Source organism: Stenella coeruleoalba (genome assembly GCF_951394435.1).
Source record: "Stenella coeruleoalba genome assembly, chromosome: 14".
NCBI classification, from domain to species: domain Eukaryota; kingdom Metazoa; phylum Chordata; class Mammalia; order Artiodactyla; family Delphinidae; genus Stenella; species Stenella coeruleoalba.
The window spans coordinates 26,525,740-26,552,895 of NC_137160.1; the positions used below are offsets into that span (position 1 = coordinate 26,525,740).

At 38.9% G+C, this 27,156-nt stretch overlaps 1 protein-coding gene across 1 annotated transcript in view; it reads left to right on the forward strand.

Moving 5' to 3' along the window:
• The first annotated feature begins 1,304 nt into the window (after positions 1–1,304).
• HDHD2 (haloacid dehalogenase like hydrolase domain containing 2) overlaps positions 1,305–27,156 on the forward strand; it is a 40,559-nt gene continuing 14,707 nt past the window's right edge. Inside the window, exons 1-4 of the mRNA XM_079942244.1 lie at positions 1,305–1,447; positions 13,631–13,741; positions 16,206–16,414; positions 21,637–21,721. Coding sequence (XP_079798370.1) covers positions 13,641–13,741; positions 16,206–16,414; positions 21,637–21,721 — 395 coding nt within the window. The 5' untranslated portion in view covers positions 1,305–1,447; positions 13,631–13,640. The remainder of the gene's footprint in view (positions 1,448–13,630; positions 13,742–16,205; positions 16,415–21,636; positions 21,722–27,156) is intronic.

Below are 27,156 nucleotides of genomic sequence, written 5' to 3' on the forward strand. Positions count from 1 at the left end.
GAGTGTGGGAAGGGAGCAGTGAGGGAGGTGGTTCTATGTATCCCAAGATATTGCTCCCCTAGGGATAACAGGCAAGACCTGTGGTAGCTGTCCGTCAGGGTAGGAAACTTGACAGCGTAAAGTTTTGGAATAGCTGATGCAAGAAAAGACGGACACTGCTGCCAGTGGTAGTGGTTAATAAAAGACAGCAATAAGTGCCAGATGCTGTTCAAGTAGGAAAGCAGGAAATGACTTCAGAGATTGGGTGTTTCAAGGGAAGTATCAAGGAGATGACTTCTGAGATAGCCCTCGAGAATGGGTGAGACGTGTAAGGGAGAACAAACCTGACTCCATATTGGATCTGTTCCTTTAATCTTTAATCTGTGTGCTCTGTTGTCTGTTCTTAGTTATGGTGACTCTGCACCTTTGTAAAGGAATGTTGCCCATAGCCTGAAATACAGCCCATTCTCAAGGCTCTGCCTCCCAGGCTCATCCTTTAAAGCAGGGGTCCTGGTCCTTGGCCTGTCAGGGAGCGGGCTGCACAGCAGGAGGTGAGCGGTGGGCGAACGAGCGAAGCTTCATGTGCCTCTCCCCATCGCGTGCACCAGTCCCCCGCCACCCTGTCGGTGGAAAAACTGTCTTCCACGAAACTGGGTCCCTGGTGCCAAAAAGGTTGGAGACCAGTGCTTTAAAGGTGTCATACTTTTCATTCCTGTAAAGATAAAAAGTTGCAGAACAGAGGATAACATCTGTCTTCTTGAAGGTTGACAGGAACATGGTGACCTGACTTAAGTGGACAGCTAAAAGAACAAAGGATTATCACATCCCCTCTGGGGTCTGGCTGGCACCAAGAAGTCTGCAACAACCAGCCACACCACCCTCCTTTCAGTGTAAAATAAGCCTTCAATTACAACTCAGGCGGGTCTTTGGGACACCAGTCTGCCACCTTCTCAGTCTGCTGGCTTTCCAAATAAAGTCACCGTTCCTTGCCCCAATACCTCTTTTTGCCCTGTTGTGAGGACTGGAAAACAGAAGTGGTGGAGTGCGCAAGGGTGGCGGCAAAGAAAAGTAATAATACTCGGTCTGACAACACTGCAGTGGAATGAGAAACTGCTACTGAGCAAAGGCAAAAGTTTTTGTTTTTCCTGCTGCAACCAGGCCCAGTAGGCCCCGCCCTTGAGGGAGCAGGTCTCGATAATAACTTACCGTTCTGTTACACGGTGAGGAAGGAGCAGTACTAGACCCCGTAATTGGTCTTCGAAACCGGAAAGTAGCCCTGGACGGATGGGGCGGAGACATGTGCGGAGAGGCGGGACTTCCGGCACGGCTCTGGGGCCAGTTTCCGGCGTTCTCAGGCAGCCGCCCCGGCGCCTTTTTCCCCGCCAAGGATACTGCGGAGCGGAGCTTCTCTGCTGGCTTCTCTGCTAGCAGGGCGTTTGCCTTTGCCGAGGACGGCGTGCGGAGCCCGGTGAGGAGCCGCACTGGGACAGGCGAGCGCCCGCCTGTCTGGAGGCTACATTACTTTGTGAGCTGGCTGGGGACACACCGGTTGGGTTTCTAGGCCACCACCCTCCTGGGGCCCGGACCAACCGGGCGCTCGCTCTGTGAGGATTGCCCACCCCTCGCGGCCTTCGGCGCGGCGCCACCACGCGTGCGCGGCGCGGGGCGAGCCGCACTTCCGCCAGGTCTCGCGTGCGCGGGGCGGATGGTGGCTGTGGGGTGTTAGTCCTTCCCCCTAACGTGCCCCTGAGCTGTATTTCGAAGCCAGCGTCCCTTCGGGTCAGTCTGGCGTTTGCCAGGTGCTGGAACTTGGATGGGGAAGGGTGCGTGACCAGTCTTGAGGCCCTTTCCCACTCGGGAGAAGGAGGGGATTGCAGTTGAGTTAGTGCTGAAAGAGCCTTGTTCGTGGAATCCTTCCAGTTATGGAGGCCGGGATTCATGAGTTTAGCTAATTAAAAACTCTTTATTCAGCGATCAGTAGTAGTACAGGGGGAAAGGCAACAGCCCTTTGACTCACAGGGCTCCACGGATGGAACAGAGTGAGGAGTGTACTAATGGAGCACGCTGGGGGGTCCTGGCCCAGCCTTGGGAGAAAAGGAGTTGGACTCAGGAAAAACAGGAAGTGATATTTGTCTGAGACCCAGGGACTGAAGGAATTGGTCAGGGAAGGGAGGATGTAAGCGACAGGGGTGGTAGAATTCAGGGAGCAAAAAGGTTTCGGACAAAAGTGCAGCGATGAGGGAGGTAACGTATAGGACTGGTGGGCGACTGCAGTGCCATTGAACTTTGGTGCAGGAGTAGACACAAACGAGTTGGAGAGGTAAACCAGGGCTCTGGACACCAGTCTACATTGTTCATATTTTATCCTGGGCGCAGTGGGGAGTGACTGCATAATAACATTTGTTGAGTGAGTGCATGCAGTGTGGTTCCCGACTTTTTCACTGGAAGCATATGGGGAAGAAAAAAGAATTTGTACTCTCCAGGGGGTGAGTATAAATATGTCCAGCGACATATTGAGAAGAGCCCCAGCCTCCCAGGAGAAAATTTATATTGAAATCTGTTTTAAATATTTATGTACGTTCTTAATGATAGGCCACAGTATACCTTATTTTGGTATAAAATGTTTTCCCATATCCTCAGATTATACTAATGCTTTAGGACTGTATCATATTTATCCTGTGATTTTTGTAGCCCTAGACACATCCATCATGTCCCCCCTGCCAGCACACACACACCCACCCCCAATACGCATATATGACCTACAACCCAGCCTTTCTATTTGTGGAACACTGTTCACAATATATGTATTACTTCCTTTAATCTTCCAATCAACCATTAGAGGTGTTATTCTTTCTACTTTAGAAATGAAGAAACTCAGGCTGAGATGTTAAGAAAATTGCCCACGTGCACACAGCTAGTGAGTACAAATCCAGGCATGTACAACTCCTTAGTTCTTGTACTTAACCACTGCACTGTTGCATTTCAAAAAATGGATTTGGAGCTAGAAATAGGGAGAAGAGTCGAAGCAGAGAGGACATTTAGGAAGTTGTTGAAATAGGCTAGATGAGAGATGATGATTTCAAAACTAAGATAGTTTTAGTAACAGTGAAGAGAAGTGAGTGGATTCAGGACTGTACAGGAGGTAGCACTGACATGATTTGATTTGACCCTTGACTGGTTGGGAAGAAGACTTGGGAGAGTGGTGGGTACATCTACATTGATGGTGCTGCCATTCGCTCAATAAGGATTGCAGGATGAAGAGCAGCTTAGAGGGTAACAAGGACTTGGATTGAGATGCCCCTGGAATATTCAAGGGGAGATGTCCTCTGAAGTATCTTGAAGAGTTCCTTTTGGGATGAGAGAGAATTTACTTTTCTTCTTTGCATTGAATATGTACCAATATCAATTGTTTATGACTTTCTAAAGTATATCCCACATAACTTGTTCAAGCCATGCGAGATGGTGGGACGTGGACTCAATATAAACAAACATGGACCAGCTTTGAAGCCTTTTCAGTTTTCTGGGGTGGTACTAATAGTTTACAATTACAGTTTATCAAGTACTGACTTGTAGTTCCGGTAACAAGTATTGTAAAGATTTAGACAAGAAAAGAGATCATGGCAGAAGTGGTAGAGGCCTGTAGTGGGGCTAACTGAAGAAGTATATTTTGAGCTTTGAGTGGTACACCTCAGTTATGTTCTTATAGGCCTCAATCACTCTCAGATAAGCTCTATAAGAGCATTTTAGAGTTTAAAAGGTATGTTCTATGGAACTGATGAAAGTGCTTTGGTAACATTAAGTCTATGTGGACCCTTCAATAAAGATGAGAATTATCAATATTTTTATGACCGTTTAGTGGTTCTGGTTGGACAGTTTTTTCTTTTTTTGAACAATACAATTCTTTTGTTGTTTTTCTAGTCTTGTTTATATTTTATTCTTTAATCACCTTTGGAGTTAACGTTTTTCTGGCCGGGCCGCACGGCTTTCGGGATCTTAGTTCCCGGACCAGGGATCGAACCCAGGCCCCAGCAGTGAAAGCACCGAGTCCCAACAACTGGACCACTAGGGAATTCCGAACGGAGTTAACATTTTTTTATTGAATATTAGGTGCCTCTCATAAAACTTGGGTTTTGAGAGAAGAAATTTTAGGTTCTTCTGTATGTAAAAAGAGAATGCTTTGTCTACATTTTGCATAGCCTTACCTTTTGTGGTGCAGTGTATTTTAAATTAAAGAATCCTTTGTCACACATCCAAATAGAGTCGCTAGCAACAGTCTAGTCTTTTGAATAACAAACTGTTTCCCCTCTCAGGCAGGTAATAGTGATGCTATTGTTGATGTAATCCTCCATTTCAAGGTCATAGTAAAGATCAGAAATCGAATAACATATGAGGACTGTTATAAAAGAAAAGATTTTGCAGTGGAATCTTGATTAACCAGAGCTCTTAATATCTTTTTTTTTTGCCTCTGCACTCTCCCCCCATCCCCCGGCAGATTCATTATAAAAGGCAAACAGAACCAGGGATTTATTTTAAAATCAAAATACTTGATGAGGGTTATACTGATGCATAATGATTGGACTAATTTAGTTTTTTATAAAATTAAATATATGAGAAATGACTGACTAAAACATAACAAGACTAATTTTTATTGTGAAATATGTAATCCACACAAGAGTATGCAAAACATATGTAAGTTTTAAATAATTATAATAAAAAACACCTGTGCACCCACTGTCTAGGTCAAGAAGACCTTAGAGGCATCCTTGTGCTCCTCCTGGCTTGTATCTCCTCCCCATCGCCTGGAGGAATCACTATCCTCACTCTTGTGTTAATCATTCCCTTTCTTCTCTTTCCAGTTTTATCACCTATGTGTGCTATAATATGGAACCATATGGTATGTAGTCTTTTGTGACTTGATTCTTTCACTCTGTAGAAGAACATTACCTAGGATGATGTAACTGTAGATCATTCATTTCCACTGCCTTTCACATGTTGTGTATGAGTATACCACAATTTATTTGTCCATTCTTCTGCTGATAGACATTTGTATTGTTTCCAGTTCTGGCTTCTACAAACAGTGCTGCTTTAGACATTTTCGTTTGTATTTAATGGTAGAGTATGAAAGACTCTCTCAAGGATATAATACCTGGGAGTGGAACTGCTGGGTTATAGAGCCTAGTGATTCCAAACCAGTTTCCAAAATGATTGTACTGTTTTATTGTCTCACTAGCAGTATAAGGGAGTTGCCTTTTTTTTTAACATCTTTATTGGAGTATAATTGCTTTATAATGTTGTATTAGTTTCTGCTGTATAACAAAGTGAATCAGCTATACGTATACATATATCCCCACATCCCCTCCCTCTTGCGTCTCCTTCCCACCCTCCCTATCCCACCCCTCTAGGTGGTCACAAAACAGAGAGCTGATCTCCCTGTGCTATGTGGCTGCTTCCCACTAGCTATCTATTTCATATTTTGTAGTGTATATATGTCCATGCCACTCTCTCACTTCGTCCCAGCTTCCCTTTCCCCGTATCCTCAAGTCCATTCTCTACGTCTGTGTCTTTATTCCTGTCCTGTCCGTAGGTTCTTCAGAACCTTTTTTTTTTTTAATTTTTATTTATTTATTTTTGGCTGCATTGGGTCTTCGTTGCTGCATGGGGGCTTTCTCTAGTTGTGGTGAGCGGGGGCTACTCTTCATTGCGGTGCTCGGGCTTCTTATTGCGGTGGCTTCTCATTGCAGAGCACAGGCTCTAGGTGCGCGGGCTGAGTAGTTGTGGTGCACGGGCTTAGTTCCTCCACGGCATGTGGGATCTTCCCGGACCAGGGCTTGAACCCATGTCCCCTGCAGTAGCAGGTGGATTCTTAACCAGTGCGCCACCAGGGAAGCCCCAGAACCATTTTTTCTTTTTTAGATTCCATATATATGTGTTAGCATATGGTATTTATTTTTCTCTTTCTGACTTACTTCACTCTGTATGACAGACTCTGGGTCCATCCACCTCACTACAAATAACTCAATTTCGTTTCTGTTTATGGCTGAGTAATATTCCATTGTATATATGTGCCACATCCTCTTTATCCGTTCATCTGTCGATGGACACTTAGGCTGCTTCCTGGCTATTGTAAATAGAGCTGCAATGAATATTGTGGTACATGACTCTTTTTGAATTATGGTTTTCTCAGGGTATATGACCAGTAGTGGGATTGCTGGGTCATATGGCAGTTCTATTTTTAGTTTTTTAAGGAACCTCCATACTGTTCTCCATAGTGGCTGTACCAATTTACATTCCCACCAGCAGTGCAAGAGGATTCCCTTTTCTCCCCACCCTCTCCAGCATTTATTGTTTGTAGATTTTTTGATGATGGCCATTCTGACCGGTGTGAGGTGATACCTCATTGTAGTTTTGATTTGCATTTCTCTAATGATTAATGATGTTGAGCAATCTTTTCATGTGTTTGTTGGCAATCTGTATATCTTCTTTGGAGAAATGTCTATTTAGGTCTTCTGCCCATTTTTGGATTGGGTTGTTTGTTTTTTTGATATTGAGCTTCAGGAGCTGCTTATATATTTTGGAGATTAAACCTTTGTCAGTTGCTTCATTTGCAAAAATATTCTCCCATTCTGAGGTTTGTCTTTTCGTCTTGTTTATGGTTTCCTTTGCTGTGCAGAAGCTTTTAAGTTTCATTAGGTCCAATTTGTTAGTTTTTATTTCCATTTCTCTAGGAGGTGGATCAAAAAGGATCTTGCTGTGATTGATGTCATGGAGTGTTCTGCCTATGTTTTCCTCTAAGAGTTTTATAGTGTCTGGCCTTACATTTAGGTCTCTAATCCATTTTGAGTTTATTTTTGTGTATGGTGTTAGGGAATGTTCTAATTTCATTCTTTTCCATGTAGCTGTCGAGCTTTCCCAGCACCACTTATTCAAGAGGCTAGGGAGTTGCTTTTGAAAACCTTTGATATTTTCTGACTTTTAAATTCTGCCAGTCTTTTTTGTTGTAGTGATCTCATTCTGCTTTAAATTTGCATATCCTTGATTTCCAGTGAGTTTTGAACATCTTCATTTGTTTATGTGCTCTTTTGTAAAGGATATGTTGATGGTTATTCATTTGTTTCAGATTTGTTCCTTTTTAAAGGATATATTGAGCTCCTGTGCCATTTTTCTATTAGGTTGTTTGTCTTTTTCTTAATATTTACAGTTTATATTTCCTGGATTCTGATCCTTTCTCACATGTGTTGCAGATTTGTTTTTCACTCTGTATATTTCTACTCTTTCTCTCTTTACAGTACTTTTGAAATATCTGTCTTTTCCTTTATTCCTTTATGCTTTTTATATCATAAGAAAGCCATTCCTACCCTCAAATCATGAAGATACTCTCCTATCTAAAAGTTTTGCCTTAAACGTGTGGTTGTTTAATCTTCCTGGGGAAAAAATGTGTATGAGGTATGATATGGGAATCCAATTCCATTTTTTTCTCCTATGGATAGTCAGTTGTTCTAACACCATTTTTCTTTCTTCACTGATCTCAAACACTATCTCTGTCATATATCAAGTTTCCACACACTGGTTGGGGTAGGGGGTGGGGGGGTCCTTTTTTGGGTTCCCTATTCTGTTCTATTGACTTTGTCTCTTTATGTGCTAATACCGTAACATCTTAGTTAATTACAAGACCTGATTAATTGTCTGGATATTAGGGAAAGCAAGGCTCCCATTTTCTTTCTCTTCAATCTTGGCTGAAGTGTCTTGGCTATTTGCACTGGTGTGTAAGTTTTAGAATCAGCTTATCAAGTTCCACAAAACCCTTTTTGGGATATTGATTGGAATTGCTTTGAATCTGTTGATCATTAAAAGGGAAAACTGATAGCTTTGTAGTATTGGGTCCATTAATAGATCTATCTATATATTTGTCTTCTATGTGTCTTTCATTATAGTTTTATAATTTTCCATAAAAGTGTTGACTTCTTTTGTTAGACTTTCCTGGTAACTGTATGCTACTATAAGTGATATCTTTTTTAAAATTAGTTTTCTAATTATTTGTTTGTGACATAGTGATTTTTTTAATTGCTATACTTTTTTACTTTGTTAATCTGTTTTAGATTCTTGAATTTTTTGTATATACAGTCAAATCATCTATGAATAACGATAGTTTTGTGTCTTCTTTCCAATCCTTATACCTTCTTTTTCTTGCCTTACTGCACTAGCTAAGGTATCATTTGCAATGTTAAATAGAAGTGGTGAAAGTAACATCCTTGTGTTATTCCCTATCTCAGTGCTTTCAGTATATTACGGAAAAGTGATATCATAGTATAAAGTATAAGTTACACACTGATAAATATCAGTATATTACTGATAAATCTAATGTTGGCTATATATAGGCTTTTTGTAGATACTCTTTTATCAACTTAAAGAAGTTCCATGGCTCAATATAGTAATGATCTCAATCCCCCAATATTGCTCTATAGATGCAGTGCAGTTCTAGTCAGAATCCCAGAAGGGGGGTTTTGGTGTTTGTTTTGATGGAAAATAACAGTCATCAGCATGGATGAATCTCAGAAATACAACGTTGAGCAGAACATGAAAGTTGCAAGATTATGACTTCATTCTTATAAAGTTAAAAGACATTAAAGCTGTGTGACAGGTAAAAATATAAAGAAAAGCAAGAAAATGATTATCACAGAGTTCATTATGTTAATTACTTCTGGGAGGTGGGACAGGAATGTAATTGAAGGGGCTCATATAGGACCCTCAGCAGTATTGGCAGTGTTCTAATCTTAAACTAGGGACTGGCTAAACACACGTTTCATTTTTTATATTACTATTATTATTAGGTATGAAAACGTCTTTCTTTTGCCTTCAACCCATTTTTAAGAGAGATCTTTATAAAATTTGTTTTCCTCCAAGAGTTGAAAATTTGTAAAAATATTGCGATGAAAACCATATACCTTTCACCAAAATTCACTAATTGTTAATATTTTGCTATATTTGTTTTATGTTTCTCTCATGCATTGCACTTATTTGTCATGTCTTTTCACATTCCTTTAATTTAAAACAGTTCCCCAGCCCCTTCTTTGTCTTTTATGACATTGATATTTTTGAAAAGTTCAAGCTAGTTGTTTTATACAATTTGGAATTGTCTCATGTTTTCCTCATGATTGATTTGTGTTAAACATTTTTGGCAGAAATTCTACAAAGGCAGGACGACTACAATGGTCTTCTCAGGAAGCACATAACGTCAGTTTCTCGCATTATTAATGGTGTTACTTTGATCATTTGGTTAAGGGGGTACCTGGCTGTTTTCTCCACTGTAAGAGTATCTTTTCTCCTTTGTAGTTAGTGGAGAATCTTAATTTGTGGGTGATTATTTGAGCCTGAGTGATTAAACAGTTGACCCTTGAATAGTGTGGGTTTGAACTGCATGGGTCCACTTATACTTGGATATTTTTCAGTAGTAGATACTATGGTGCTACACAGTTGCTGGTTGGTTGAATCCAAGGATGCAGATGAACCCTGGATGTGGAGTGTGGACTCTAAGTTATGCGTGAATTAACCCCTGCATTGTTCAAGGGTCAACTGTACTGTTCCCCAACAATTTTTCATCAAATGGTTTTATCATGTGTTATGCATTTCTGTTATTTTTTCTTTTTGGTGCCCCAGATTTTGCTAGTTGGAACCCCTGGTTCATGTGTCCTTTTGTCCACCTGTGATCTGGTAAACCAATATGTTGGCTCACCTTGTATTTTGGCTGACCCAGTCCAGGTTTTGTTTAGTGCACTTTAGCTGTGCTCATAGCTATTGGAGTCTTGTTGCTTCTTGTTCGTTTTGGTTTTATCATGTGTTATGCATTTCTGTTATTTTTTCTTTTTGGTGCCCCAGATTTGGCTAGTTGGAACCCCTGGTTCATGTGTCCTTTTGTCCACCTGTGATCTGGTAAACCAATATGTTGGCTCACCTTGTATTTTGGCTGACCCAGTCCAGGTTTTGTTTAGTGCACTTTAGCTGTGCTCATAGCTATTGGAGTCTTGTTGCTTCTTGTTCGAAATATATGTGTATTTAAATTGCAAATTCATAATGACACCTCTGATTCCAAACCAACACAGGGTTCTTCCTGTCCTCCCATTCCATGTTTATAGCTCTTTTCTTCCATTTAAGAACCCTAATTTTTTTAAACATCAGCAATATAATTATACTGATTTGCTCAGTCCTGTAACATGCACAGAATTATTTTGGAACTCATACCATTACCAACAACAAACCTACTAAGTAAAGTTCAAGATTTCCTTGCACTTCTTTTGTCCTTTGCATATATCCTATGGCAGGGCTAGAGTCAGCACTCTGCAGAAGTTGTCTTAGATTAGTTTGTGTTTGTATTCCATTTTAGGGCTGGTTTTGTTTAAGTTTGAATATATAAACCATTAACATGGTTCAAAGTCAAAACTAAGCTTGGGCAAGTTAGTAACTTCTCAGTGTCTCAATTTCCTCCTATGTAGGATTGCTGAGAAGTTTCAATGATGTAATAAAGACTACAGAGTGTTTAGCACAGTGCAGAACACCTACAGCATCCAGTAAATATGAGCTGTTCTTATTTCCCTTCTTTCTTTATGAATTCCTCCCAGTCGCTTCTCTTGCTTTTTACTTTTCCTGGTCTGTGACCCCAGGCTATGCATGGGGTGGGGTAGGTGGGCAGGTGGAGGAAGGTACTTGTTACACAGTGATGAGTGGGAAGGAAGAGGGCACATCCTTTATGTTCCTACTATGTGCTTATCACTGCCAGGCATTCTCCTTAACTCAGCGAACCCTCACATCCCTGCAGGGTCTTTACAAGTATTCTTCCTCTTATACAGACGAAGAAATGGAGGCTTAGGATGATAAATGCTGTTGCCCAAGGTTACTCAGCTAATCCTGGACCCTGGACCTACCTCACCCTCACCACCTGGCTCTGCTTCCCCCACCTTCTGCATCTCCTTCACTTAGGACCCAAGTTCTAGCTCACTGAAGGGAAACCCCGCTCAGATTTGGGGAGCACATATAAGGAACAGAGCAGGCCTGGATCCAGCCGGAGCACCGTCTCTATGCCTTCCTCCCTCTGTATCCCTCCCCAGTCTGGACCATGCTGACAGCTGGCCCTGTGGGAAAATGCAGTTCTCTCCAATATGCCCAGTGGCAAGTCCTCTATGCATGCTAATCAGCAGCTAGCACTTGCCAGCAATTGGCTACAGTTCTGGGTTTAGTCTGGGTTTATTTTTTATATTTATACCTTGTGTGCAGAGATAGCTGACTTGGAGTAGGAGCGGGGTCTGGAAAATGAGAGAAGCAAAGGAGCTAAAAGCTAGAAGCTGAGAGGGAATTCAGGGGTCATCTTTGCTATCCCTCTGCCTCCTGACAGGACTACACCTACGGGAGAGCAACGTTTAAAAGGGTAACACTGGGCAGTCTGGAGTACTACTGGCAGCTTTGGGAGATGGACCCAGCAGGGACTAGCAGGCCGATGTTGAAGAAGAGAAAATCGGGGCGGCGGGTGGGGAGGGGTGTAGTGGTATGTGATACACTGATTCTTTCATCCCAGATTGCCCAACTGTAGGCAGTGAAGTTTGAGGATTCGGGATTTCCCTGGTGGTCCAGTGGTTAAGACTTCGCCTTCTAATGCAGGGATGCAGGTTCAATCCCTGGTTGGGAAGTTAAGATGTCTCGCGGCCAAAAAAACAAACAAACAAAAAAAGATTGAGGCCTCATCTTGCCTCCCTGCCCCACATATTGAAGATAAACTTAAAACCAGAGAAGGCACTAGACCAAGGTCACACAGTGAATTTGAGGCAGAACCAGGACCAACACTTGGGCCTGGTGACTGCCAGTCCTGAGCTCTCACAATGACATCTCAGAGGGAGCTAGCTAGGAGAGAGAGGTCTTCCCCTCCATCTACCATGTGTCCCATGGATGTCATAAACCACCTGAGAACTCTTCTGGTAGAATTCTCCACAAATTCTTGTTCATTGACTACTTATATCTCCCCTGGTTCTTTCCCCCTTTTCTTTCTGCTTCTCACTTTAAAGAAGATGGCTCTTCCATCTCTGCTGTCACATCAGGGCTTGACATAGTAAGTGCTCAGTACACATTTGCCCTATGAAGATACAATGAATGGGGCAACTTGGCAACATCCTGTAAGGGTGAAGATTAGCACATGCCCTCAGACTGAGGAAGACCCCAGAGAAATGTTCACACACACGGCCACCAGGAGACATGCAGAAGGATGTTTATAGAGGTGCTCTTCACTATAATAAAATGTGCAAAACTACCTAAGTCTTCATGATCAGGAGAACAGGAAAATTAAATTGTGTTTTCACACAATGGAATACCACACAGCAGTGAAAAATGAATGACCTATATCTACATGTGTTAACATGGCTACATCTCACTAACAGTGTGGAGTGGTAAAGCAAGTCATGAAGTGTCTGTAGAAGAACAGTAATACAAAGCTTTCAGCACATCAAAATCAGGAAAGTAGTAACCTTGGGGAGGGGGAGAAGTGGAATCAGATCAGAGAGGGTACACAGAGGGCTCCAAATCCTTCAATGATGTTTTATTTTTGAAGCTGAATGATGGGTAAAGGGGGTTGTATTATCCTTGATACCTTTTGTATGTCTGAAATATTTTATTCTAAAAATTTTTTTAAATGGAAAAAAGAATAAGTTAAAAAAAACTAAAAATGAAGTCCCATCCTATTCTCTTTAGCTTCCACACTATTCTTACCCACTCCCGTATTATCTTTAAACCACAGATATACCTTATACTCCACTGTATATATGATATAGCTCATGATAAACATATTTTAAAGGGAAAATATGCAAAAGGAAAGTCAGACATTGTAAGGTAAGGAAAACATCTCCTGACTAAAGTTGCTGTGTAACTTGAAATTTCCTCCTCACTGACCAGTATAAATACTGGTAGCTCTTTGGCCATATATGCTGCTTCAGGATATAACAATGGAGATGGGCGATTAGAAGATTTCATTGTATATAACCAAAGAGGAAGAAGATTTTGCCAGTGATTTAGGGCTTCCTTCCATCTACCCATTCTTCAGAGTACATTTTCTCATATTTAAAAATAAATGCATGGGGCTTCCCTGGTGGCGCAGTGGTTGAGAGTCTGCCTGCCGATGCAGGGGCCACGGGTTCGTGTCCCGGTCCGGGAGGATCCCACATGCCGCGGAGCGGCTGGGCCCGTGAGCCATGACCGCTGAGCCTGCGCGTCCGGAACCTGTGTTCCGCAACGGTAGAGGCCACAACAGTGAGAGGCCCGTGTACTGCAAAAAAAAAAAATAATAATAAATAAATAAATAAATAAATCTGGTTGTCTATAATAAAAAATAAATGCATGAATTGTTCCACGAAGAGTTATTTTAAGAAACCTGAAGTAAATAGTAACCTTCTTTTTTGAACATTTTCCTTCCTATGGTTTTAAGACTGAAAAAGCCCCTATTATAAAAGTTTTATGGATCAAATTTGGATTTTTGATTTTTAAAAAACTTTTTTCTAAAAGGGAGGCAGCTTAACACTAAGTATCTGTCTAGGTATGAATGATATTTTGAAGACTTACCAGTTTTTAATAGTCCATTGTTTCCTAAACTGTATTTTTAGTTTCATTTGCTCTCTCTTAGGGAATGAAGGATGGCAGCACGCCGTGCATTAAAAGCTGTTTTGGTGGATCTCAGTGGCACACTTCACATTGAAGATACAGCTGTGCCAGGCGCACAGGAAGCTCTTCAAAGGCAAGCTATCCTCCATGTTCAGCTGACAAATATGTTTGTAGGTGCCGTTTTACCAAGGCAGATCATTAGCTGAATGGATGGCCTTAAGGTGGCATTTCACCAGTTTACCATATATACAGGAACTGCCTTCGGCTTAGCTAGAAGATGTATGCATTGTAATAATCTTCCAGACATTGTTCTCTAAGCCTTTTGTTAGGTTTGGCCTTTTGATTTAGTCTTTTTGTTCTTTATGTGTATCTTTTTCTAAGTCGGTAGTGTAAATTTGGGAATGAAAACTCGAGACTCTGAAATGTGGAATAAGTAGTATTGGAAAAATCACAAATGAATCCTGGAATCACAAAACGAAACACACACATATACAAAGCCATAGTTCCGCTCACTCTTCTTCAGCTAAGATCTAACACTGAGTGTGCAGCTGCTCAAATAAAATTTAATTAAGGAACTTGAAACTTTAGAATTATTTCCATTAACTAAACTTAATACTTTTGAAGGTTAGAGGTTGTCTTACATTTCTGATGCGTCACCACAAGTCTAGATACAAAATACATAATGAAAGCTTGGTAAAGTGAACTGAATGTGAATGTTTGTTCCTCAAAAAGGTACTCCTCAGTACAACAGAACTAGTAATGTTATTAAGCATCTCATCTTCAAATAATTTAGAGGAGTTTTCAAAATCAACAATAGCATGTGGTGCTTTATCATTTTCAAACCTTACAATGTTCACATAGTATGCTGTTGTTCAGGAAATCTAGTGACTAGTATCACAGTGCCAGGTATTACAGCAAGAGATCAACACTGACTTGGCACTCTCTCAAGGAGCTTACTCTCCATTTGGGGCTTCAGTGAGTGTGAAGAGATTTTAGATCTGGTAGGTGTCATTTGGAAGCTGTTGACTTAGCCAGCAGTCATGACATTCATTTTACAGGTGGACAACAATATGTTTAAAGCCTGAAGTAAATCAGTTGGAGATGGGGACTTTCTCTTGACTCCTTGCCATGGTCTCTCTCAGACTTTCTAGGGAAAAGGATGTCTGTCGGTCAGTCTCCTCTCCTGTTGGATAAGAGCTTTTACTGCTTCAAAGATGAGCTTTCTGCTCTGGATGGAAAGAAAAATCTTATTTCTGGTGAACAATGAATGACATGTCTAAGTACCTCTGTAAACTATGAGCCGGCCATTCTGGAGGGGCAGGAGCCTACAGATTGTTCTCTCACTGACACTGGCAGGTTTCCATCCCAGAGAGATTGCTATACTGTCACTGCCAGTTTTCGTTTCTATAGAAACAAACAGACTAAGGGAAGTTGAGGGACTAGCAAAAAGAAAAGGTTTTTAAAATGCTCGTTGAAAATGATATGATCATTTCAGTACTTAGACTTGTTCATTTTTAAGGTAATAGTTACGTTGAAGTATTCAATTTCTTTTGAGAGATAAACTACCAAATTTAATGTGTTTTTCAGAAAAGCTACCATATAGATATTATAGAGATAATCATGATTATAATGAACTATTTAATCATATAAATCTATGAATGCTCTGAGTGAATTCTTAAAAATCTCTTTTCTGTTTTATTTGCTTGCTTATTTTAAATTATGGATAGTGCTTTATGCCTTGTGTCTACTTGGGGCAGGTATAAGATAAAAAGCAACAGGGTATTAATATAAAAATTTTAATTGTAGGTAAATTATTTTTAGGTTAAAGCACTTTAGGACCAAGAAAATAATTTTTGTTTTGAAAGAAAGCTGGATTATCATGAATTCTTTCTCTGATACCTGATTGCCAGTTTAGGTTCCAAAAGCAGATTATGGAATCAAAAGTAGTTCAAAGGGAAAACACATTCCAGTCTGTAAAGATGGAACGTTTCTTTCTCCAAGTAGTTTCTGTTTGTAAACTTAGTAGCACATTAGGGCTTAGCCAGTGTCTAATTGGCTAAGAGGAAGGAAGAACTCTTGAGGTGTCCTCTGTTCTTTTAGTATAGGGGGTCAGACCCTGTCTAGGACATAGGCTGGAGTTCTTGTCACAGCCCTACTGCTGCCCAGCTGTGTACAGCTGAGCCCAGTCATTAATCCTCTAGGCCTGAGTTTTCTCATCTTCAGAAGGTTACACTAGTAGATAATCTCTAAGATAACTTTCACCTCTCATATTCTCTGAGTATGGTGGTTACTAAGTGTTGAGTTTTTTTGTTTTATTTTTGTTTTTTACTTCTTTACTAAAACCCTGTAGTAAAATTCAGTTAAAGTATAGAAGGCCCTTGAAGGGGTAGACTTTACAGCCTTTGGAGATGAAGCAGTCCATAGGGTGTGGATAATCTGTAAGCAATTTTGAATAGATTATAAAACCTACTGGCCATAAAACACTTACTCAGTGACTTACCCTTAATTTTCTGACCTTTGGCAAGTGCTACCAAATTAGGTTTTATGGAGCTAGAATGTAAAAGTTGCCTATTGACACCTGAATTTTACTTTGCCAGGTTACGTGCTACTTCTGTAATGGTTAGGTTTGTGACCAATACAACCAAAGAGAGCAAGAAAGACCTCTTGGAAAGATTGAAGAAATTGCAGTTTGATATCTCTGAAGATGAAATATTCACTTCTCTGACTGCAGCCAGAAACTTGGTAGAGCAGAAACAAGTCCGACCCATGCTGCTGGTTGATGATCGGGCCCTACCTGATTTTAAAGGTAAGAGAAATTTGGAAAGATTTAAAAATTGGTTCTTCATATCTGCTTATAAATCATTCTTAAAACTGGATGTTTAGAAGTATTTAGTCAGATTTCCTCTGTCATCAGTAGTTTGAATCTAAATTGGTGTTTCTCAAATCTGTTTTGACTGCACTCCAAAATAAGTGAAACACATTACATAGAAATCCAGGATGTATGTATGTGTATTTGTATATGTTAAACAGTACTCTTACTTGTGAGATGTACTCTATTTTCCATTTGGTTTACTTAACTGTGTGACTTTGATACTGCTTAGAGTCCTCCAGATTAGTTTCACAGTCTACTAATGGATCATGGCCCAGAGTTTGAAAAAACACAGGTTAAGATTTCTTTGAGTATTATAATCGTCATTCCTGGAGCCATGGTATTAGTTTGATTATATGAGATAAACCAAGGTCAACTTGTTTAAAAATAGATTTCATTCTGTATGGTTTGAAGTTTTTGCAATGACCATGAAATATTTTCAATCAAGAGAAAATAAAACTTTTCTCTTTGGAAAAATTAACAAACTGGAAAAATATCCTTGTGTTATGAAGCTTTGCCACACTGCTTTTTGTAGGTGATACTCAGAGTGAAATACACAATATAGAAAAAGTGGGTATAAATACATCATTACAAAACCATGTGATAGCTTTACAAATAATGATTAGAGAACTTCAGCATGGATATATAGTTAGGCAGAACCTCAAAACTTACACTATCAGGAAATATAACTGTATATCAATCAGAATTTGCAAAAAACAGAAACCAACTTTGGGTGAATTAAACAGAAAGTAAATTTATTAAAAGATCTGACTAGGGCTTCCCTGGTGGCGCAGTGGTTGAGAGTCCACCTGCCGATGCAGGGGACACGGGTTCGTGTCCCGGTCCGGGAATATCCCACATGCCGCAGAGCGGCTGGGCCTGTGAGCCATGGCCGCTGAGCCTGCACGTCCGGAGCCTGTGCTCTGCAACAGGAGAGGCCACAACAATGAGAGGCCCACGTACCAAAAAAAAAAAGATCTGACTGCTGACAGGATATAAAATGGCACAACTCCTGCAGAGAGGAATTTGGCAGTAGCTCTCAAAATTGCATGTGAAGCAGTACTGCCTCTTGTAGGAATCTACCTCCAAGATGCAGTAACAGAAATGTGCAAGGACATATGAATAAGGTAGGTTGTTCATTATGGCCTTAATTTGTAATAACAAAAGATTGGAAACAGCCCAAATGTTCATTGGAAGAGACTGATTAAAACTACGAAATGTCCACAAAATGGAATGCTTTGTAGCTGAAAGATAAGTAATGGCGAATTCTGTATCCTGATAAGAGTGATCTTCATAGGATATATTAAGTGAAAAAATTATATGGTATAGAAAACCTTACACGCTTTTATCTGTGTGAGAAAATGAGAGGAAAATGGATATAAATGTATTTGTCTTATATTTGTGGAAGGAAGCTGAAGGATGATAAAAGAAAAACTAGTAAAAATGGTTATCTAAAGGGGGAGGGTGGGAAGAGGAGAGGTGATTTCTCTAAAAGTACGTTATTATCTAGTTTTGACTTTGGAACCATGTGAATATTTTACATATTTAAAAGACAGTTAAAAACAAACCAATCCCTGAAAGCCAAAAACAGATTGAAACAAATGAACTCTATATAAAGTTGGTGACATAACCACTCAGAGAAAAGAATTACTTCAGATGACTTTAAAATTCAGTATTTTGACAGTTCATTCATGGTGGGATCAATTCTAAGGATGAAAGAACTGCAAAGAAATCTAAAACTGCATTCAGTAGTATTAGTGTTATTAGTAGTGTTGATATTATTTTGTAATTATAGATGTATTATACGATAAAGTAGTAGTTACGCTAGTATTGTTAGTACTCCAGATTTTAAGTGTAAGTGAAAAGAGATAGAAATATAAAAATCAGATGAGGTATGTATTAATTTTGAATTAAAATATTATCAACTCCCTTGTTCTCTCAAAAAGTACATATTATCTAGATCTCCTACTAAAAAGGCATAGAAGCAGTGAAGCACAGTGGTCAGACTGGTGTCTACTATGGTTTCCCACTTTAGTTCCTTGGAGAAATGGGTGATTCCATTTCTCCAAGGAACTGGAGAAATGGGCAGGCGTTGTATGAGTCTGGGATAACTAATTGTTAGCAAGGAAACTATCGAAAACTAATAAGGTCATGCCTAAAGGACACTGAAGCCAATTTGAAGCGATAGTTTGAGCATCAAAAAGAATACTGATTGCAATAGATTACAATGCATCATACGTATAAAAAGTTCAAAATGATATTCATCCCACAAAACTCATTGGTCACTATGGAAAATTGTTAGGGAAGTAACTCATTCTGAAAATGGATAAACGAAACAAGCATTTATCCTGCCTTTCCTATTTTAACTATATTTTATAGTAACTAAACATTTGATGAGGGTAAGAATTATAGCTAGTAAATGCAAAAGGAATGACAGAATTAGAAAATCACCATTTGGCAAACCCTAGTGACAAAGTGAGAGAGTGGCATGGACATATATACACTACCAAACGTAAAATAGATAGCCAGTGGGAAGCAGCCGCATAGCACAGGGAGATCAGCTTGGTGCTTTGTGACCACCTAGAGGGGTGGGATAGGGAGGGTGGGAGGGAGGGAGACGCAAGAGGGAAGAGATATGGGGATATACGTATGTGTGTAACTGATTCACTTTGTTATAAAGCAGAAACTAACACACCATTGTAAAGCAATTATACTCCAATAAAGATGTTAAAAAAAAAACAAAAACAAACCCTAGTGAAATAGGCAACAATATCAATAGATTTTAAACACATTAGGTGAAGAGTTGATGGGGAACTTCAAAATGGAGGAATTGGGCTGACACCACTTGAACCTATTGATCAGTCTTAACATCACTGGAAGTAGAACACGCAGAACTCTTGTGCTTCGTGATGTGATATAATTGGAAATTCATGGCATTGCCTATAAGTACTCTTGCCTAGTAATTGAATGTGAACTTATGAAGCCTCTAGATTCAATTACTGGTTTATAGGAAATAATAAGAGTAAAGGAATAAATTAAATAATATCACAAGCAATCAGCCAAATCCAGAAAGTGGGACCTTTTCCGAGATTAATGATCTAGTTGCTCCAGTAAGTGGAGAGGAATGTTGCTATAGAATGAGAGGTAAAGGATAACAATCAAATACAATATATGGACCTTGTTGGGTGCCAATTACATATCAGATGTGAAAAGACATTTTGAGACATTTGGGGAGATTCAAATGTGGACTAGGTATTGAGTGATATTAAAGAATTATTTTAACTTTGTTGGTGTAACAATGTTAAGGTGGGTTTTTTTTTTAGGTCTTTATCAGTTAACGATATGTACTGAAATATGAAAGGGTGAGATGATACTGGAATATACTTAAAAGACTTTAAAATATGTAGAGAATGGTAAATAAGATTGGCAAAACGCTGATGACTGCTAAAGCTGGGTGATGGGTACATCAGGGCTCATTATGAGCTAGTCTTTCTACTTTTTAATATTTTTTAAATGTCCATGACAAAAAGAAAAAAGCCTGTAGCCCACAGAACTAACTGCCCAGGGGAGCTGGAGGTTCGCCTCCGGGGCTGTGCGCTGAGGAGCGGCGTGCGACATCTCATGCAGAGCCGATCCGGTGCCCTCAGTGTCCCTGCTGAACACTGACCTCTGCAGCTTGCCTATTCACCCCAGTAGCACTGGAGATTGGAAGTTCCAGCTAGCACTGCTGCCTCAGAATTTCCAGTGAGGTTCTCCCTACTACTTTATCTTCCTAGCTCCCAGTTTAAAGCCCGGGGTGGGGGGGGGGGTGCTTTTGATTGGCAGAACCTCTGTCTCAGGCCAGTACCCATAGCTGCAGAGGCTGGAAAATAAGTATCTGGTGTTTTCACCCTCTCAGGAGAGGGTGAGCTCTGCTCCTCACTAAGCCTTATGAGCTAGTGGATTCCCTAATTATGAAAATGGTATTCAGAAACTGGGCTACGAAAAACAATGACAAATACATTCTACAATCAGTGTATTTATATTTCTGAGTTAGCTGAAGTACTGCAAAACAATTTTTTATTCAGATTTTTTACTTTATTTGAAGAAAGTTTCTAGTTGTGCAGTAGTGAGCTGGAGTTGACATATATAAGCACAATCTCTGGTCTGGAAGAAATCTTTATTTGATGTAAGACTAAACTTGCAACATGTTTGTATACATGAAAATACCCAAAGTAGATAGGTTTTTGAAGGGAATGGAAATATCTTGGCTAATATTGAATATCTTAGCCAGTGGTAGATGGAGATAATAAAAAGAACACATAAAACTCCAACTCTTAACTGTAGCCATTGATTTTATTTTCTTCCTTTAACAAACTTTAACCAATTACTGGATACTCATGGCTGCTGGTAAGGAGGAAATTGGATATCTTGGGTATCTGCTTTTTCTACTTCCCCTCACATTTTGGTAGAATCGATAATGAGAATGCTTAAAGGCAGGCAATAAGAGAGGCAAATAGGAATCGGCATATGGATAATGCACAGACACTTCAATCAGAGTTTTAATAACTGTGATGGTGGAAGTACTTGTTTGGTTCTTGTATCTAAAGTCTTGTCATCAGGTACCAAGGCCTTAAAACATGCTTTAATTATAGAATAATATTTGTGAAACTAGAAGTGGATTAGGTATTATTGTAGAAAACTATAGACCCTACAGTGCATTCCATATTTATCATGATGGTGTTAGCCTCAGCTGTATCACCTAGAGAGTCTATAATTTCCCTTGCCTGTTAGGTTTTCAGTCCCTCATCAGTTGCTATTGATCTGATAGCTCATAGAGAACTGTGGCTCTTCTTGTTGATTTTAATCAGTAAAGCTTTTTGAAGTTAGAAATTGTTGCTTGTTTGAGAACATCAGGTTACAAGTTTCAGTTTAGATCTTCTAGTTACTCAGTAGCTGTAAGACCATGCAAAAGGAATATACAGAAATGCTAGGAGACCTTTTTTTTTTTTTTTAAGTTATAGCTGATACTTCCAAAGTACACTGGGCAGGATAATCTCTTAAACTTCAGATTATTGCTACAGCAAAAATATGTACTTGATTGACTAAAACTACCTTATCATAAAATGTGACATTACTGTTAATTGCATTTTTCAATAATTTTTTCTTTCCATTCCCAGGAATACAAACAAGTGATCCTAATGCTGTGGTCATAGGATTGGCACCAGACCATTTTCATTATCAAACTCTGAATCAAGCATTCCGGTAAGTCTTTAGCTGTTTATTTTTCATGTGATCATATACTCCCTTCTTCTCTTCTTAAGTCTTTGTTGTGTAAGGTTATACATAATTTACTTTCTGGCCACCTAGATTGTAGGTGTACAGATATCTTAAAGATCACTTCAAGATCAACATTAAATATTTATTACTGTCTTCCTTAGTTTTTTAAAAATAATCAATATGTTAAAACGTGATGATCACTGGGGTTTTTCTGGTTCATAGGATCAATATTCTGGGGCAGAAATTCATAATCAAATTGTAAATCTAAAGCTAGGAGTTTTATCTTTTATTATCACTCCTGTGATTCTTCACTGACTATGATCTCTGAAGGAAAATAAGATCCAGGCTAATTCACCCAAAACAGTAAATGTGATTCTTCCTCCAGAGAGAATCCAGGCTATCGAAAAAAGTTGGCACGTTTGACCACACTTTCAAAGAAATTATTCGACGAGTGATAATGGTAGTCTGATCTGTGATTGTGGCAGTAGGGATGAAGAAAATGAGATTCTGGTATTGTCAACATGACTTGATGGACAGTTGGGTCAAGGGGGTGAAGAACAGTGAGTCAGCATCTAGATATCTAACCTAAGTGCCTGTGATAGAGAACACTCCCTGTGTGGGTTCAGGAGGTGATGAGTTTAGGGTGGGGCTCTTTGAACTGTGGGCTATATAAGTGGAGGGGTTCCAATAGCTGTTGGTAGAAATTGAGGAACCACAACTAACATGTAAAATGTTATAAATCTTCAATTGTGTGTGCATTTTACCTGTATAAACTTTTTACTGCTACTTCCAAAAGTCAGACTGCATACTGGTTCTCATACTTCCTAAACTAAATTGGATCAGAATTTATTCGCAAGTCTACTCTAGAGTGAGATTGTGATTTTTTTCCCCTTGGATTTTTCATTTTTTATAGATTTTTCATTTTTCATCTTGCCTTTTGCTTCTTGTTGAACATTAAACAGTGTAATTTGCCTTTAAATTTATGATAAGTTAAGTAGTCCTACATACTGCATAGATGTACATTGAACTAACTTTAAAAAGAATTTCTTTAATATCTTGGTAAATTTTTGGAATTTAACATCATTTTCTTACCAGTATGAAGATATTCAAGAATCATTCTAACTTATACTTGATGTAGAATTCACTTCTTGATGTATATGTTCTAGAATCAAAATGTTAAAACTCACTACAAGGTTCACACATCTGGGCACATTATTTGATCTTGAAGATGGCTACCCTGTGTACAATCTATGTGGCCAGAAATAGCCCTTTGGGAACAGTCACCTTTTTTCCATTTGCACATTAATTTTAGATCCTCGGTTATGAAAACTATGGCTACTGAATGTACTTTTATTTGTGACTCTCTTAGTTACTGTGACAGTCAAGCTTTTGTTTAAATAAAAACAAATTCACTTTTTATAATTGCTCAGTAGACATTATTTCCCAGAGATCCACTGTTGTGCCAGATTGCTTGAGTATTAAAATTTCTTCACCTACTTCAGTTTTCTACTCTAGCTTCTTGGGGGACAGGGGGCAAAGGGATTATCTCACCAGCTCCTTAAGGTTTATAACTATAACCAAAACCAGTTTTCATTTGAAATAGAGAACCTGCTATTATATCTTACTTCCAGATTTACCCCCTGCTACATTTTATTCATTTCTGAACCACAGAATTCAAGGAGAAGGTATTGATTGATTTTAGCTGGTAATTTGGGAAGGACCTAATATTTAATAGGAAGTTGGGAGGTCTCTGTCTTAGATAAATACTAGACTCAGGGTAATAAAAATGTGTGTTGATGTAATACTGACTTTGTAATTGTTTGCATGCTGTCTAATTAGCACACTTCCCTAACCATATTGATTTTTTTAAACACTACATTTTAAAGCATTACAGTGCACCTATAAGTCAACTCTAATTTCACAAATGCCCTTAACAGCTGGGTGGAAAGTTAACAAAAGGATTTTAGGTCTTGCCCTTCTTTGCATATTGATGTCTCCACAGAAACTATGCCTTCCAACCAATGACTACAGCTGTTTGGGTTGTGACATCTCAAATGCACCGCCAATTAGTTAAATTACTATTCAGGTTCTTAATGAGGATAAACATTGGATTTTAAACCCGGTTGCATATCTGCCTTGAATACCAGCTTTAGGGGCATATTGCCTTCAGGCAGATACATGAACCTTCCACATTACACTCCTCTTATTTACTGTATTTTGAGTGGGTAGCCCCCCTGACATGCATAGTATGCTCTGTCTACAAAAATGTCTTAAATGTCCGAATAAAATTGAAAACACTGAATTTTAAAGAATTGATTTTGGGGAAGGATGTGAACCACTTATAGGGGATAGATGTGATTTGGGCTTGGGTTCTATGAAACGTTCAAATCCTGAGAACCATGGATGGCTTTTTACCTTTTACCTAATACTAAAAGGTACAAAGTGTAATATAATGAATACCCATATGCCTGTCAATTGGTTTAAGAAACACAAGTTATCAACACGTTTGATAACCCCTGTGTATCCCTCCTCAGTTTTGTCAGCCAAGACCCAAAAGTAATCAGGATTGTGAATTTCTGTTTATCATTGTCTTGCATTTCTTTATACTTGTAACACATACGTAGGTATTTCTAGACTATATGTAGTATTATCTTGCATGTTTTATACTTTATGTGTGCATCAGTTTGCTTTCTTCCCTAGAAGTAATGTATGATTCATCAATATGAATGCCTATAACTCCATTCATTTTCACAGTTGTAGTACTAGCTTGTAGCAAGGTCTTTTTTCATCTTCTGACCTGTTAGGGAAAAAAAAGCATGAGCATTTCAGTAAGGGACCAATTTTAATTAAATTCTATTCAGAGAAAGCCTACCTGGGCAAGCAGATCACTTAATCTAAATGAACTTGGTATTAACAAGACTAAAAAATATCTAACCTCAAAATTAATACATCCTCCCAGAATAGACGCAAAGGTAGAGAATGGACTTGAGGACGGGGCCGTAGGGTAGGGTAAGCTGGAACGAAGTGAAAGAGTAGCATTGACATGACCAAATGTAAAATAGATAGCTAGTGGGAAGCAGCTGCATAGCACAAGAAGATCAGCTCGGAGCTTTGTGACCGCCTAGAGGGGTGGGATAGGGAGGGTGGGAGGGAGGCGCAAGAAGGAGGAGGTACGGGGATATATGTATACGTATAGCTGATTCACTTTGTTGTACAACAGAAACTAACACACCATTGTAAAGCAATTACACTCCAATAAAGATGTTAAAAAAATTAATATGTCCTCATTGTGGAAATTTTCAAATGCTCAAAAAAGAAACATGAATAAACAAAATTACCTGTGATTCTCCACCTAAGAGAACAACAGTTAACATTTTAGCATATAGCTAGTTTATTTGTTTCCACGCACATATATATTTAGACAAAAATGAGAGTGTATACATACTACACGATAATTGCCTTTTAAAAAGCCGACAATATATTGTGCATGTTTTTCTGTATTTTTAAATATTCTTCTAAAACATATTTGATTCCCAGAGCATATTCCACTTTAAAAAATGCAGTAAATTGTGTAGCCATGTATTTCTGATTGTTAGTTATTTCCAGGTTTCATGAGTTAGTTTTTTATAAAAAACTTCTGAATGTGTTTGTTAAGCAATATTTATATTTCCGTAACATGTTTTCTCAGAAGTACAGTTGCTGGATCAAAGGAATTTTGGGAAAAAACTTCATGGAAATTGCTTAACTTAATAGTTCACAGAAAAGAAAATTTTTCTACATTAAGAGCAGCTGCCCTCCAGCTTCTTGAGGAGCTTATTAAAATGTTGTTACAATTGAAGATAAGTGACATCATATAACTTTCACATTTAAATGCGGAGATGAAGACTGCTTAAGAATAATGTTTTGAAGCTTTGCTAATGACTTCTTTCCTATAATTGTTACAAGGTACGAGAATCCTCCAAAAGTCTTAGAGGTGCACAGAAATTAGTTTCTCGTGTGTTTGGGGAAGAGATTCTTATCCCCGTAAATGGTTTCTGTTGAATATTGGATTGCTTTCTTTTCCCCTTCTCATTAAGAAAAGAATAAAAAGTTTAATTACTAATGTATTCAATTCCTTACAAAGGGAAGAAGGGAAGGGGAGGGGAAAAATCAACAATAATGGCCTCAGTTACTGCATTTGTATAGCAGCTCCTGAATCTTTTCTAAGAGTCCTGGGCATAAGGAATTCTAGAACAGTGTGGCAGTAGGGCTTAAATTAGAAATATTTCTGTGAGCTGTTTCCATTTTGAAAGGGCTGACTGCTATGCAATCTTTTTAATTAAGGTCCAGACTATAAAAATAAAACACTCTGGAGATGAGAAATTGTTGAAGACTTAAGAACTTGAGTTATTTAAAGCGCTCCATTAGTATATGCAGAACTTTATATGCCAATTTGAAGATCACAGAATACAGAATTGAGTTTAATATTAGTCACTACTCATTATTTAATTAACTGGGGAGATTCTTTTATGATCAAGGCAACTCTTGCTACTCTAAATAAAAGCTTTAGGTGAATAAACCACATAAATATATTGTTACTGATCTTTTAAAATTGATGTATAACATAAAATAAGGTGTACAGATTGTCAGTGTACAACTCAATAAAAATTGACACATAGATATACCTGTGTAACCCCCACTCTGATCACGAGACAGAACATTTCCAGCGCCCTAGAAGGCTCTCTGTCCCAGTCAATACCACCCCTTCCTCAAGGTAACCACTACTCTGACTTCTATCAATATTGCCAGTTTTTGATCTTCATATGAATGAAATCACACAGTTGTAGCATTTTGTTTTGGGTCTGTTTTTGAGATTTATCCAAATTGTTGCATGTAGCAGTACTTTGTTTTTGTTTATTTTTGTTGTTGTGTAGTAGTCTATTGTATGTATATTCCACAATTTATTCAATTGTTAATGGACATTTGGATTTTCCAGTTTGGGCTGTTAAGAATAAAGCTGCTATGAACATTCTTCTACATGTCTTTTGGGGACATATCCACTCATTTCTCTTGGGTCTGTATCTGGAAGTGAAATTACTGGATAATAGGATAAGTACTTGCTTAGCTTTAGTAAATATTGCCAAACAATTTTCCACAGTGATTATGTGGAGTCATATGTTATGACCCACCAGCTATGAACAAGAGTTCCAGTTGCTCCACATTCTCACCAGTCTCTCGCTAGTCTATATCACTGTAGCTATTCTTTCTGGTGTGTATAGTGGTATCTTACCGTGTTTCAATTCGTATTTCCCTGGTGAGTAATATTGAAGCCTTTTCATATACTTATTGGCTATTGGATAACTTCTTTTGTGATCTGCACATTCAAGTCTTTTATTGCGTCTGATTGGGTTATAGTTTTCTTAGTGATTTGTTGGGGTTGT